The 15663-nt window shown below is 47.6% G+C and overlaps 1 protein-coding gene and 1 long non-coding RNA gene across 2 annotated transcripts; both read left to right on the top strand.

Moving 5' to 3' along the window:
- Nucleotides 1–4471: 4471 nt before the first annotated feature.
- Nucleotides 4472–7902, top strand: LOC144379100 (DLA class I histocompatibility antigen, A9/A9 alpha chain-like). Its single transcript, XM_078055585.1, has 8 exons — nt 4472–4659; nt 4944–5213; nt 5416–5691; nt 6295–6570; nt 6692–6799; nt 7232–7264; nt 7402–7449; nt 7582–7902. The coding sequence occupies exons 1-8, from the start codon at nt 4587–4589 to the stop codon at nt 7584–7586; spliced, it is 1089 nt and encodes a 362-aa protein (XP_077911711.1). The 5' UTR covers nt 4472–4586; the 3' UTR covers nt 7587–7902.
- A 25-nt stretch (nt 7903–7927) lies between these two features.
- LOC144379101 (uncharacterized) lies at nt 7928–11974 on the top strand. Its single transcript, XR_013441333.1, has 2 exons — nt 7928–8478; nt 10639–11974. It is a non-coding gene; the product is annotated as an uncharacterized LOC144379101 (long non-coding RNA).
- Nucleotides 11975–15663: the final 3689 nt, after the last annotated feature.

Here is a 15663-nt window from a genome sequence, read left to right as displayed (position 1 = left end):
TGAATGTGGTGCAGCTATTTTATTTTATTTATTTTTAAAGATTTTATTTATTTATTTGAGAGAGAGAGAATGAGAGAGAGAGAACACATGAGAGGGCATAGGGTCAGAGGGCGAAGCAGACTCCCTGCCGAGCAGGGAGCCCAATGCAGTACTCGATCCAGGGACTCCACGATCATGACCTGAGCTGAAGGCAGTCGCTTAACCAACTGAGCCACCCAGGTGCCCGGTGCAGCTATTTTAAAATACGGAATTTAGGTCGCCTGAGTGGCTCAGTTGGTTAAGCGACTGCCTTCAGCTCAGGTCATGATCCTAGAGTCCTGGGATTGAGTCCCACATCGGGCTCCCAGCTCAGCGGGGAGTCTGCTTCTCCCTCTGACCCTCCCCCTTCTCATGCTCTCTCTATCTCATTCTCTCTCTCAAATAAATAAATAAAATCTTAAAAAAAAAAATATGGAATTTAACAGAGAAGAGCCAGCAGCCCCCAACATCGGGAGCTGGTCTGACACTGACAGCTGGGCCCAGTGTGGTCAGAAGCTGGTTAATGTCCACCCCTTGGCCATATTCTTCTCCTGTGGGACATGAGCCAGTCACCTCACAGAACATCAGCATCAGACAAGGACACTCTGGAACCATGACATCACTTTGTGTCATTACAGACAAAAACAAGGCAGTGCACAACCCACAGAATAACACACATCTCCCTGTGTCAGCCAATGTGAGCAATCGGGGCTCCTTTACCATGACTGCTCTATCCTCGCTCCGGTCTGGCCTGCTTAGGAGGGGATTCACTGAGATGCTCAACCATGGAATCGCCCACACGTCCTGACAACACGCAGTCGGGAGTCGGCCCCAGCTTCCACAGATCCTCTCCAAAACACTCATCCATGTCCTTATAGGTTCCAACACCTTCATATTAGAATGCCCCATTGCCCCCAAAGGGGTGTTTTCTCTCTCACTGCAACAAGTAATAGATCCAACTTGAATGTCCACAAGTGCTCCTGATGGTCTTGGGCTGCAGTATAATGACTCATGTCACCCTTCTGTCTGTGAAAATTGTTTTTGTGTCTTTTAGTTTGATCATGGACATGAGTTTGTATCTTTGTGAGTGTGTGGTTGACATGCGGATATTTCATGTTTTTCTTGATGGGTTTTTATCATTGGGCCTTTGTGAGAGAATTCCTCATCCCACAATTGTAAACATTTCATGTATTTTTCCACCTCAGTAGAAATGAAGAGCAGAGGGTTTCAAGGGTGATGGGAAACAGAATTGTCTGAATCTGGGCAAAAGTATGTGGAGGAACAAGAGATAAAAGATTCTAAGGTGGTGGAATCTAAGATGTACATCTTCTCCTTTACGACGTTTACAAGTATGTACAGAGCCTACAAAGTACATGTTGTATTCAGTATATCCTCTCACCTGGGCTCGGTGAAGACTTATGAGCCTGCTTCTGTTTACCAGGTGAACAAAAATAAGACCCAAGACACCCAAGTAATAGAGACAACAATTGGTTCCAGGGATGGGCATTTTTGAACACTTATGAAGTAGATGTGATACTTCATGTTTTGGCTAATGTCTGTACACTTCCGCGGTTATAATGCATGTCAATTACACTTTCATGCTGTATTTTAAGGATATGTCTCAGACCCACATAGACAATCCATGACTTCCATTTGAAGATAAATTTAATATACTATACCTATGAGTCACACAGTATCTTCTTTGAGGAGGATCCAGAAAACTAAGAGCGTTCTAGATGTGTAATGTCTGAATAGTCTCTATGAACCACATATGGCTACTTAAATCCATATTCATTTAAAACAATTAAAAATGCCACTGCTCAGCACACCAGCCCCATTTCAAGTGCCACCTGCATCTCTAGAACCACATGCATCTCGTGGCCACCATACCGGACAGCGCAGATATAGAACAATTCCTTCCGCACAGAATGTCGTATCGGACGGTACTGCTCTGCGTGCTTTGCGGGCCGCGAGTCAGATGCATCAGACACATGGAAAGTGAAAAGACCAACATGATTTCTCTTACAGACGACATCAGATTCCGTCTGGGATGTGAATACATATGAAGCTGGTGGGTCACAAAACCCAAGTCACATATGCCTGGGCCTGGTGCCTTTGGGTGCAAACTGTTCCCAATTACAAAAGGGAAACCCCTGTGCCCCCACCTCCCTTCCCAGACTGGGGACCCTCTCCGCCATCACATTTCCAGGAGGTGAGTTCTCTTCTAGCTGCACTCGGGGGCTAAAGCCAGAGCTGAGTTTTCAGAGGCAGGAAGTGCAGCTCAGGGAAAGGGATTCTGCTGAGTGAGGACAGGCCAGGGCAGGACCAGCCGGGAGACTCTCCCAGGGTTATCAGAACAGCCGTTCTCAAAGTGTGGTCTGGGGAACACCTGACGTCACTGAGGCCCTTTCACAGAGTCCATGAGGTTAAATCTATTTTCCTAACATTACTTAGACATTATTGCCTTTTCACCATGTTGACGTTCACACTGAGGTAAAACTTAGCAAGAACGGAGGTGATGGGTGCAAACTGTAATAGTTGTCATTCTTCACCATTACTTACTTCCGTAAAAAACCAGAAACACTCTTTCCACCATCTTTCTGTGCCGCCATATGGTCACATGCTCTGGCAGATGCTCTCAAGAGCAGTAACAATGCCGAAAAGAGAGGCCAAAGACAGGTCTTTATTAGGCCATACTCCAAAGTCATCGTCCCGTTTCTAACTGTGATGACAAATCTCAGTTACACTGGGGATTCTGAAATCATTGCTGATCACAGAGCTGGGAACATTGTTGTGAATCTAAGGTCAGGTTAAACACGTGTGGAGTGAGCAGCCCCGGATTTGATGTACAACTCAAAGATCTAGAAAAATAGCAGAAGAATCTGCTCCCGTCCCTCCAGTTTGGTCTCATTGTCCTGACAACCTCACCTGGCATCATGGACCATGGAGAAGCAAGACGAAAACACACATGAGGGAAAATCCTGAGATTCTTTTTCTAGGGATGTAATATATACATGCAAATAAAATGCCTCAAAAACAAAACCAGAACAAAAGAAAACTAGTATCACTTTAAAATGTCCTGGTGAAAGCATTCAAAATTGTATCTTTATCAATCATTCTCAAACCCACATTGTAAACAAGTCCTACATGATCACGTGGGATATCCAGCAGTTCCGTACAGCCATAAGCCCCAAGGAAAATAATCTGTATGAAATTAACTGGTCTCTTTTTTCCTTTTTTTTTTTTTTTTTTACAAAATGTCATTTTGACCTGAAGACATGAATGACACAGAAACTTAGAATATTTAGACTAGGAGATTTGGCAGACAGTTTCTGGAAAATGAACAGAAACCTACCCTTTCATGAAAATCAACTCACATATGACAGCTGAGAGTACGTGTTGCTTTGATCACATGTAAGCTCTCGAGAGAAAATCAGAATTTTGGAAAAGTTGTGATCCACCAATAAACTTGACAGCTTCTCACTCTTAACAAGCTTTTCTGTTGGGATCTGTGGTTATATTAAAAAAAAACTGACTTTTTGATAATTCAATTCCAGTCTCATCAACACTGGAACCCCTACATAACGTAGTGAAACACATTACTTTAAAAAAAATCATGCATTAGTACAAGATCCATTCAGTGTGCAAGCTGGGCCTGTGGATTTTAATGTAACAGAGAAGGATATAGTCAATGATACGGGTTCAGGTTCCACTTTGCAAATAACCTTAGAGAAAGTAAAACTTGTGTATTTTTAATACAGAACCTAAAATGAATACCCATAATTATCTGAGAAGATTATGAAACATTTTACTCTCCTATATTTGTGCAAGGTTGTAAATTTTTTCGTACACTTCAACCAAAACAACACAATAAATGCAGAAAAAACTCTGAACATCCAGGGGTCTTCTAAGGAGCCAAACAAGAAAGAGACCTGCAAAAATGTAAAATGCAACAACATCACTCTTCTCACTTAGCTGTTTATTTGAAGAAATAGTTATTTTACATAAAAATAACATTTCTGTTTTCACGCTATGGGTTAATATGATTCTAAGTGAATTAATGAATTTTTAAATTTGCTTTATTCCTACTATGGTAAATACCTATAGATATAAGCCACAGACCCAAAATATCCTTGGGATCCTCAGTAATCTGTGAGACTGTATAGATATCCTGAGAACGCGGTGCTTGAGAATCACTGACTCACACAGCTCCTGGGCCACGACTCAGGGAGACAGTGTGACAAAGAGCGCGCTGTGCAGTAGGTGAGGGGTCGGGGCAAAGTCCCAGGTCCCTGCGCCTGCCTCTCAGGGTCTCAGGCCCCAGGGCGGTGTCTGGGGTGGGGAAGCCCAGTGCCGGGGAGTCCCCATCTCCCCGGTTTCACTTCTCCCTCTCACAACCTGTGTCAGGTCCTACTGCCTGGATACTCGTGACGCGGCCCCACTTTGGACTCCCATTGGGTGTCGGGTTTCCGGAGAAGCCAAGCAGCGGCACCGCTCTTCCTAGGTCTAAAGTCTCCGCACCGGCCCGCGGGCCCCGCGACCACTGACAGTCTCCCCAGACCCCGGAGATGCAGGTCGTGCTGCCCCGACCCCTCGTCCTGCTGCTGTCGGCGGCCCTGGCCGTGACCGAGATCTGGGCGGGTGAGTGCGGCGGCGGGAGGAAAGGGCCTCTGCGGGGCGGGAGCGAGGGGACCGCGGGGCGGGGACGCGGGACCCCCGGGGAAGGCGCCTCTCCGCCGCCCCCGCCCCAGCCCCCCAGCCGCCCCCGGCCCCGCCACGGCCTGTGCTCCCCCTCCCCTCCCCGCCTCCGCCCTGCTCTCCCGCCCTCGGTGCCCCTCCCCTGCCCTCCCGGCCGCCTCCCCCTGGGCCCCGGCCCCGCGCCGGGACGAGGGTCGCGCGGGGTCTCAGCCCCTCCGCGCCCGCAGGCTCCCACTCCATGAGGTATTTCTACACCGCCGTGTCCCGGCCCGGCCGCGGGGAGCCCCGCTTCATCGCCGTCGGCTACGTGGACGACACGCAGTTCGCGCGGTTCGACAGCGACGCGGCGAGTCCGAGGATGGAGCCGCGGGCGCCGTGGGTGGAGCAGGAGGGGCCGGAGTACTGGGACCGGGGGACGCGGATTCTCCGGGACACCGCACAGACTTCCCGAGGGAGCCTGCAGAACCTGCGCGGATACTACAACCAAAGCGAGGCCGGTGAGCGACGCGGGCCCGGGTCCCGGTCACGACCCCCATCCCCACGGACGGGCCGGGGTCGCCCCGAGTGTCCGGGCTGAGCGCCACCCCGAGTCTGAGGGAACCCCCGGCCCCGACCCCTGACCCGGACGAACCCGCGGGAAGTTTCAGGCGGTTTTACTTTCTGTTTGGACTTAATCCCCTGCCTGTCGGGCGGGGCCAGGGTCTCACACCTTCCAGGTAATGTACGGCTGTGACGTGGGGCCCGACGGGAACCTCCTCCGCGGGTACGAGCAGTGGGCCTACGACGGCGCGGATTACATCGCCCTGACCGAGGACCTGCGCTCCTGGGCCGCGGCGGACACGGCGGCGCAGATCACCCGGCGCAAGTGGGAGGCGGCCGGTGTGGCAGAGCAGCTGAGGAACTACCTGGAGGGCACCTGCGTGGAGTGGCTCGGCAGGCACCTGGAGAACGGGAAGGAGACGCTGCAGCGCGCAGGTACCAGGGGCCGCGGGGCCTCCCCGATCTCCCCTCCGCTGGGGCTGGCTTCCCACCAGGAAGGGAAAATGGACTCGGTGTCAGAACACCGCCCCTCCCACGGGTGGGGAGACGGAGATCCGCCCGGGTGTTCCTGTTCCTACTAGAGAGGGCCTCACCCAGAGGGCCGCTTCTCGCTAAGGGGCAGTGGGGGAACCCAGTCTCTCCCAGGAGGCAGGTGGAGACCGTCCCTGAAATAAGCCATCAGCGGTTCCCTTTAACCCTGGCAGCCACCTTGGGAACCATGACTTTCCCTCTCAAGGCCTTGTTCTCCAATGACGACATCGCTGGAGTTCTGACTCCGGGTTTTCTGACTCATTCACCCTCCACCACAGTCAGGACCATTAGTGTGCTCTCTCACTTAGACCTGCAGCCTCCTTCCCTGGACTGTCTCCCTGAATCTAGAACTTTCCAGGATTAGGAGGTCCCAAAGGCTAGGTTGGTAACTGGGTTTTGTGCTTCTTCCATCCAAACCAATGGCTGGGTCCACCTCAGGATGGTCACATGAATGCCGTTTCAGTGGCCCATAAAGGCCCAAGTGTGGATTTTCTGATTCTTCGTCAGAACCCCCCAACGCACACGTGACGCACCACCCCATCTCTGACCAAAGGGTCACCCTGAGGTGCTGGGCCCTGGGCTTCTACCCTGCGGAGATCACCCTGACCTGGCACCACAATGGGGAGGACCTGACCCAGGACACAGAGCTTGTGGAGACCAGGCCTGCAGGGGATGGGACCTTCCAGAAGTGGGCAGCTGTGGTGGTGCCTCCTGGACAGGAGCAGAGATACACGTGCCATGTGCAGCATGGGGGGCTGCCGGAGCCCCTCACATTGAGAAGGGGTAAGGAGGGGTTTGGGGTGGAGCCTCTTCTCAGGGAAAGCAGAAGGCCTTCTGGAGAATTTCAGCAGGGTTAGGACTCTTGCCAGAGCTCTGAGCCCCTCACCCTCCCTTCCCTTTCCAGAGCCGCCTCAGCCCACCATCCCCATCAACTGGATCATTGCTGGTGTGGTTCTCTTTGTGGTCACTGTGGCCATGACTGGAGCTGTGATCTGGAGAAAGAAGCGCTCAGGTAGGGAATGGAGTGGGGAGATCTGAGTTTTCTTGTCCGTCTGGGGGGTTTCCTAGGTAGGAGACTGTCCTGCCTTGTTACTGGGAACTACCATCCTCATGCATGGACTTGCCCACTCTGGAGCTGGTTACTAACGCTCACTGTGTAGCAAACACTTGTGAAAATGAAGGACACATTTTCATCTTGGTAACTCTGGTGATGGGGACCTGCTTCCCAGCAGTCACAGGACAGAGAAAGGGCCCTGCTCAGGACAGAGCTCCAGCAAGTCAGGTGGTCCAGTGACCCCACACCTTGTCCTTCATGTTTCCTGATCCTGTCCTGTCCTCAGTCACAACTCTGCAAACTTCATTTAGGACCAGGACTAGGAGCTTCCCCTAGGATCTCATGGCCCAGCCCTGTTCTGGCCTCTGACATGATATTTTTTTCCCACAGGAGGAAAAGGACCAGGCTACTCTCATGCTGCACGTAAGTTTGGAGGGAGTGATCCCTGAGACCCTGAGATAGTGTAGACAGAACCCGACGGGGAGCTCACCCACCCCATAGCTCCTCCTCTAGTCTCCTCTCCTGTGGGCTCTGACCACGTCCTGTTTGTTCTCCCCTAGGTGATGACAGCGCCCAGGGCTCTGATGTGTCTCTCACGGCTCCTCAAGGTGAGACCCTAGAGACCCCGAGTGGGGAAGGGTTAGGGCACTAGGGACACTGTGAGCATGGGGGGGTGTGGCTTTCGAGAATGTCCGCACTTAGGTGACTGACCTAAATTGGTGCATGATTTTTTTTCACAGTGTGAGACCAGCTGCCTGGTGGACACTGAGTGATGCAAGATGTGTTCACACTCCCACTTGGTGACATCAACAACCCCTGACTTCTCTTTGTGCAAAAGATGCCAGATGTGTCTGGGTTCCTATGAGTACAACGTGAGGACATGAGATTTGCCCACCCTGCCCACCACGACCCCTCCCTATGCTGATCTGCATTCTCCTCTCTGATGTGCTCTCCTGTTCCAGCAGAGGCAGGGCTGGACCATCTCCATCCCTGTCTTTATTTCACGTTGGGCTGAGTACTAATGACTTATTTCTCTATTGAAAATTAGAATCCAGATATAAGTTTTGTTTCCTAATTCTTTTTTTTTTTAACGATTATTTATTTATTTATTTGAGACAGAGAGAATGAGAGAGAGAGAGCACATGAGAGGGGGGAGGGTCAGAGGGAGAAGCAGGCTCCCCGCCGAGCAGGGAGCCCAATGCGGGACTCAATCCAGGGACTCCAGGATCATGACCTGAGCCGAAGGCAGTCGCTTAACCAACTGAGCCACCCAGGCGCCCCTGTTTCCTAATTCTTGACATGTGGGGCTGATGAGGTAATAAAAGAGGAAATTTGTAAAGTTGAGACAGCAAATAAATGAAGCCTGAGAACCTTCCAGAATCCCTGTGTTTACTGTGCTGAGTGTGTTGCAGGTCGGGGCAGGAGAAGGCTGTGAGGAGCCGAGTGGGGACAGGGCCCGTGCCCAGTGGTGCTCAGTGCATCATGCGTGTGACGTGCTCACCCCTCAGCTGGGTCATCTCTCTGCTCCGTGTCCTTGCCCCTTCTGTGGAACCTCGTCTCCCCAGGACCTGTGATCACAGGGACTTGAACGTCACCTGTCACCAGGACCTTGTGCAGCAAGAGCTTACTGTGACTGGGTCAGTCTACGCTCAGGCCTGGATCAGGTCACAGCCTCCATTTTGGGGTAGTTCTTTTTCAGTGTTCCTCTGGAGCATCAGGCCTGTTCTTGCTCTTGTGTACGAGTTCTTCTCCATTCTCCCTGGGTGACCCCGTCGGTTACAGCAGCGGGTGTCCTTTGGGCTGTGGTCCCCTCAGGCCTAGGATGTCCCTGCACACACGAGTTCTGTGGTATGGAGGGATGAACTTTCAGATTCATCCATCTTCCCCTCCCTCTAGAGCTGTTTTCTAGATAATTCTTTAGATTCTGGAGGTAGAGAGAGGAGGAATCAGTTTCTCATCCTTATTAAACTTCAGTTAGTTTCCGTCTTCCCTGCTGCTCCGTCCTCTCTCCCCGCCCTTACTTCATTGATCCTAGTGCTGGCTCCGATCCAAGTTCATGGATTTATAAAGCAGAGTCTAACGTAGTTTTCTATGTGATTGGAGAAAAGGCCCCAAAAGCCTCAGTACAGTGTTTCTGAAGAGAGAACTCTGTGTGCCGTGTGCGGGAGACATGGTGTGGGGGAGGGGGTGCTGAGCAGAGAGAGGGAGGGGAGGGCAGCCCTGTGAGAAGAGAGAGGCACCCTGGATGGCGAGGTGGGCGCACGGGGTGGGGCGGGGGGAGCTGCCACGGATCAGCTGAGCCTGAGGCGCATCTAGAAGAGGGAGGTCCTCTAGCTGCTCATTCATTCTCCTGATAATTGTCGTGTGCCACATACAGGACACGCTATGTTTACATCTGGGACAGCTCCGTGAGACTAAGAAGAGGGAAAATGTGCTGCCCTTGTGGAGATTAGTTCTAGTGTAAGGGGCAGCCTGCACTTGACCCTCGGGCAATGCGGGGATTGGGGCAGTGACCCCCGCGTGCAGTCAGAAATCCAAGTACGGCTTTTGACTCCCTCAAAACATAAGAACTAACAGCCTCCTGGTGACTGGAAGCCTTACTGATAACATGAACCGTCGCTTCACACATTTGCATGTTACATGTACTATATACTGTGTTCTTACAATGAATGAAGGTAGAGAAAATAGTAGAAATCATAAGGAAGAGAAAGTGCGTGGACAGTACTTACTGTAGAAAAGTCCGCATCCAGGTGCACACGCCCCGTGCAAACCAGCGTCATGCAGAGGTGAACTGGGTACTGTGTAAGCGCAGTAATAAGGGAAGTGTTTACATGGAAGTTGGGAGGAGCTTTGAGGAAGGTGACCCAGAGCACCGTGCTGGGACGGGGACCATGGCTCCGTTACTCCAGGGATCAGGGAGCCTCACCGAGAAGGTGACCTCTGAGAGGTTTGAAGGTCATGAAGGAATTGTGTCAGAGGAGGTCTGGGGGGGAGCTCTTTCCAGGCAGGGAACCCCCAGTGCACACGCACTACGACAGGAGTGCGTCCTGTGTTCACGGAAGGGTGAGGAGGCCACTGGGGCTGGAGCAGAGAGCAGGTGCCCTGAGGTCGGATGTCAGCCTCGTCAGGGAGGCCTGAGGTTATTAGAAAGGTTTTGAGTTTTCTCTGAGTGAGGCGTGGAGTTACAGGAATGAACAGATCGATGGGATTGACTTTCTTGAGCAGCATCTGTTTGCTCCTGTGCAGAATCGGGAGGTGCAGGGAGAGCGACCAGTAAGGAACCTGTAGGAAACCAGTGCCGTGTCCCAGGAGGGGGATGTGGGCTGTACATCTGGGATGTGAGGAGGGAAGCTACTAGGAAGTGATTGGGAGCTGGAGATATTCACAGATGGACTTTGCAGCATTTCCTAATGGATTCATTCTGGGTGGCGAGAAGGAGGAATCAAGGAGGGCATCCAGTGTTTCACACATAAAATCTCTGCGTTACTGAGAGTGTAGATCTTAAATGTCTGCACCACACAAAAGGAAATGGTAACCATGTGACATGATGCACATGTTAGCCATGCTATGGTTGTAATCGTTATCAGTACAGAAATGTATCAATCATCAGGTTGTACCCCTAAACTCACACAAGGGTGAATGTCAATCATATCTCTATAAAGCTGGTAAAAATGTCTGAAATCTTGCTCTTGGAATCTCCTCCCTACGTGGGTTTCTGACTCCTTGGGATACGTACGTACAGTTACAGAGAGACTTAGGGACGGAGAGGGTGTCTGAGGCCTTGTTTTATTTCACAGAAAGCCACTGAACGGGCTTGAGGCTACACAGCCGGGAGCAGAATCCACGCTGGACCCTCGATGGAGGCCCACATACAGCCAGCACCCTGGGTATCGATGCCCCTGTCCACACCACCGACTCCCCTGAGGGAGGACACTGGGCCCTGAGGCTGGGACTGCTATCGCTGCTGCCCTGACCGCTGCATGACCCCGCTGTGACACTGCTCGGACCCCCTGCGCCCAATGCATGGACGCTGTCCCAGTGTGTCTGTCACGCGTCCTGAGTCAGAGTCTGGCAGGGGGTCACGTGACTGTTGACGCTTCATGTCATGTCCAACTGCAAGACTGGCAGAGTGGGTTCTCCTCTCTATGGATGGAGGTGGTCTCTGTCCCCAACAAGATTCCTTAAGTGTGGAATTCCTTCATGTGGGAAGAGAGGTATGAGTTCTGGGAACGGACGTTGGGGACCAGGAATGGAAAAGAAAGACAAATTTCAGCATTTGGAGCCGTGATCTGAGACTAGAACTTGATCTGGACACTGTAGGCTCTCAAGTCTGCTTGGATGAAGGAGTGACTCATAAATGGCCTCTTTCAACTTAGTCCCCTGATGGTTGTTGTGGGCCCAGCGTTGATCTACTCCAGTTCCCACTCACACGTAAGTGGACTAGCATTGTTGGGTGATGAAGTGATTGCTCAACATGTCTTCTCCCGGCCTTGGTCTCTTCCTGGGATTAAAAACCCAGATCTGTATCACTTCAGATGATCCGCACATATACACTGACATTTTATGTTTCTTCTTACATGCACATATTTCTAGGGAGAGTGTGCATAATTTTATTTGGTTTTATGTGGCCTCCACATAAACCTGTTCCAGCGTAGACACTATTCTACTTCATCTCTGGTCCACAAACAGCTAATTATCACAGTGTTTTAGCAGATCCAATGACATGATAGACAGGCTCAGGTTTGCTTGGCAATGACCAGTCTCAGACAGGAGAAGGTAGAGCTTTCTTGCTTACACTCACTTTCAATTTCTCTATGTATCTTTTTAAGGGCTGATTAACAGTTCACAGACCAGTGCTGGCTCACAGAAGACACAAATCATCATTGGTTTAGGTGACTTATACTCTAGCACCTACTCTGGTGCCTAATAAATAGCAGAAATGAAAAACAGTTAATGAGGATTCCATTTCCAGTAACACAGTAGACTAAGGTTTAAGGCTGCCTCCTGTCCACGTGAGGTGATGAGCACTGGGAGTTACATGCAACTGATGAATTACTGAAGTCTACATATGAAACTAATGATGTACTATATGTTGGATAATTGAATTTAAATAAAAAAAATTTTAAAAAACAAGTCTGCCTCTTCTCCTAAAACAACTAAAAATGATAGAAAAAAACCCATAAAATCATCCAAAGTGCAGTAGAACAATCAAGAGAATAATCAATTAGCCCAAAATAAATATGGGCCATAAGCCAGAGAGAACAGTTCTGAGTCTTAGGGCATTTTTCAAATCTAGAAAATCTTAGCTTGGCTTCTCAGGCTCATGAGTCATAAAGAGGAAATCATGCCAAGAGTTTCTTCATGTGAGGAGCAGGAGAAACATCCCCTCCCTAAAAATCAGGGAACCTAAAATTCATATCCTCAGAACGAGGTGACACAAATCAAATCTGTTCTATCTTCAAGTACAAGAACATTCTAAGGAAATTTGCCTTTAAGTCAGGAAAAAGTGAGCAAACAACTATTTCAAAGAATTTGCAGACATGGACTAAGCCGTCTGTGATTTGTAGTCCAAATTTTCTTTACCATTAGCTATTGGGCCAAAATAACTTCATGCCAAGTAGTTTAGTTTATAATTGTCATGGATTGGTGATGACCCAAAAATTGTAAGAAAGAAATTTCTCTAGGGAAATGTCTATTTAATCTGTGTGTCAAAAAATTTACACAGAAAATTGCACAGAGAAAAAAAAACCCAGAGCAAGAAATGTAAAGTTCACATGGAAGAAAGGCTGTGATTAAGTAACTTTAGGGAGAGTGAGTAGTAAAAAGCTCATGAAACTTCAATATTGGAATCATAAGACATAAAATATAACATGACCAGGATATGATATAAATATATAAACTTATGTTATTTGAATATATATTATGGATATGATATAAAGGAAAAAAAAATCACAAAATTTAAAATATAGAAAAAATGCAAAAGCAAAAGCACCTCTTAAGAAAATAACTACAAAATAGGGGCACCTGGGTGGCTCAGTTGGTTAAGCGGCTGCTTTCGGCTCAGGTCATGATCCCAGGGTCCTGGGATCGAGCCCCGCGTCGGGCTCCCTGCAGTCTGCTTCTCCCTCTCCCTCTGCCTGCCTCTCTGCCTACTTGTGCTCTCTATCTATCTCTCTGTCAAATAAATAAATAAAATCTTTTTTAAAAAAAGAAAATAACTACAAAATAGAGTGATTAATGATTAAAATGAAAATATTACAGTTTATTCACTGAATAAGAAGTTTTCGATAAAAGAGGAATGAGTTGAGGGGCACCTGGGTGGCTCAGCTGGTTAAGTGCCTGCCTTCTGCTCAGGTCATGATCCCAGAGTCCTGGGATCAAGCCCTGCATCTGGGTCCCTGTTCAGCGGGGAGCCTGCTTCTCTTTCTCCCATCCCTCTGCTGCTCCCCCGCTTCTGCGCTCTCGCTCTCTCTCCCTCTCTCTTAAACAAATAAAATCTTTAAAAAGAGAGAGAGAGAAATGAGTGAGGCATGGAAAACAAAAAGCAAAAAGTAAAATGGCATCATAAATCCAACAGTGTCAATATGAACATTACAAGTAAGTTGCTTAAATAAGTCAATCAAAGTGCAGAGTGTTAGACTGAACACAAAACAAGATCCACCTATGCTGTCTACAGTAGACGCACTTGATCTCAGTTACAAATAGATTAAAATCAAAGGGATGGAAAAAGGTATCTCAGGCAAACAACCATAAGAAAGCTGGAGTGGATACACTCATTAGCCAAAAGGAACTTTAAAAATGCTAGTAAGATAAACAGGATGACTTTATACTGATAAAATGGTCAAGTCATCAGAAAAATGAAACAATTCTAAATATATATTCACCTAATAATTCAACACCCAAATACACGTAAGCAAAACTGACAGAAACTGAGAGAGAAATAGACAATATGACAATAATCAATATATCACTTTCAATAATGGACAGAACAACTATGCAGAGATCAATAAGGATAAAGAAGACTTGAACCATACTATAAAACAACAGTGTAAGTCTGACATTTATAGAACATTCCAACCATGAACAGAATATACATTCATTTCAAATGTACATGGAGCTTTCTTGAGGATAAGCCATATCCTAGGCCATAAAAAAAAAAAAAAAACTCAGTGAATTTAAAGGGGTAAAAATAATACAAATATGTTCTCTTATCACAGTGGCATGACACCAGAAATCAATAACTGGAATAAATTTGGGAAACTCACAACTATGCAGAATTAAACAACACACTTCTACATAATCAAAGGGTCAAAGATATCAAAATGGAAATCAGAAAATACTTTGAGATTAATAGAAATGACGACAGAGCCTACCAAAACCTAGAGGGTCCTACTAAAGCCGTGCTGAGAGGGAAATATATAGCTATAAATTATATGAAAAAGAAACATCTCCAATCAATTACGTAAACTTCCACGATAAGTCAAAGAAGAAAGAGGAGCAAACTAAACCAAAAGCAAGCAAAAGGAAGGAAAAAATAAAGAGTAGGGTAGAAATTAATGAAATAGAGAAAAGAGAATAAAATAACAATGTAGGGAACTATCTAAATTAAATGTGATCCTTTGATAATCAACCAAACTGACAAATCTTTAACTAGACTCATTAAGAAAAAAAGAAAAAGACAGAGAAATGACCCAAATTACTGGGATCAGCAATGAAAGAGGGGATATTAGGACTGACCACACAGAAATAAAGAGAATTATGAGATTATGATGAACAATTACATGCCAAAAAATTAACTTACTTGCATAAAATAGACAAAAATGCCAAAAGACACAAACGACTAAAGCTGACTCAAGAATGTGAATATACCTATACCATATACCATCTGAATATGACTATAATAAGGTAGAAGATAGAGTCACGTGTCAAAAACTATTCCACATAAAAGCCCAGTTCCAAATGGCTTCACTTGTGAATTATACCAAATGCTGAAAGAATTAACAATTCTTTACAAACCCTTCCAAAAAGGAGAGGAGGGGACCCAATTCACTCTACCAGGCTAGGATTATTCAGATACCAAAACCAGACAAAGATAACATAAGACAAGAAAACTACAGACTGATATCTCTTATGAATGTAGATACACACACACACACACACACACACACACAGATTTCAACAAAATGTAGCAAATCAAATCTAGCAACATATAAAGAGTTAAATACAAGTCTAATGAAATTTATTCCAGGAATGCAAGATAGGTTAAACATCCATATCAATCAATGTAAAACACCATATTACTATATTAGAAAACAAAAGCCACATCCTTATCTCAACAGATGAACAAGAAGCATTTGACAAAATCGGACACCCTCTCATGATAAAAACTCAACTAACTACTGACAGAGGGAATTTCCTCAATCTGAATAAAGGCACTTATGAAAACCCTTCAGCTAATATCTTACCTAATGGTGAAAGACGGGTTGTTTTCCTCCTGAGATCAGCACGAAAAGGATGTCCACTCTCACCACTTCTGTTACACATTGTGCTGGAGGGGACCCCTGGGTGGCTCAATCATTAAGCGTCTGCCTTAGGCTCAGGTCATGATCCCAGGATCATGATCCCAGGTCCTGGGATGGAGCCTGCATCCAGCTCCCTGCTCCGCGGGGAGTCTGCTTCTCGCTCTCCCTCTGCCTGCCGCTCCCCCTGCTTGTGCTCTCTCTCTCAAATAAATAAAATATTAAGAGGAAAAAAAAAGGAAACGCCAAGTGAGGTTGTCAGGCTCGCCTCTTGGTGGGTTCAAGGCAAAAGACTCAATCAAG

The sequence above is a fragment of the Halichoerus grypus genome, chromosome 9 (genome assembly GCF_964656455.1).
Source record: "Halichoerus grypus chromosome 9, mHalGry1.hap1.1, whole genome shotgun sequence".
NCBI classification, from domain to species: domain Eukaryota; kingdom Metazoa; phylum Chordata; class Mammalia; order Carnivora; family Phocidae; genus Halichoerus; species Halichoerus grypus.
Note: the sequence above shows the minus strand (reverse complement) of the source record. Positions and strands in the feature narration are given on the sequence as shown.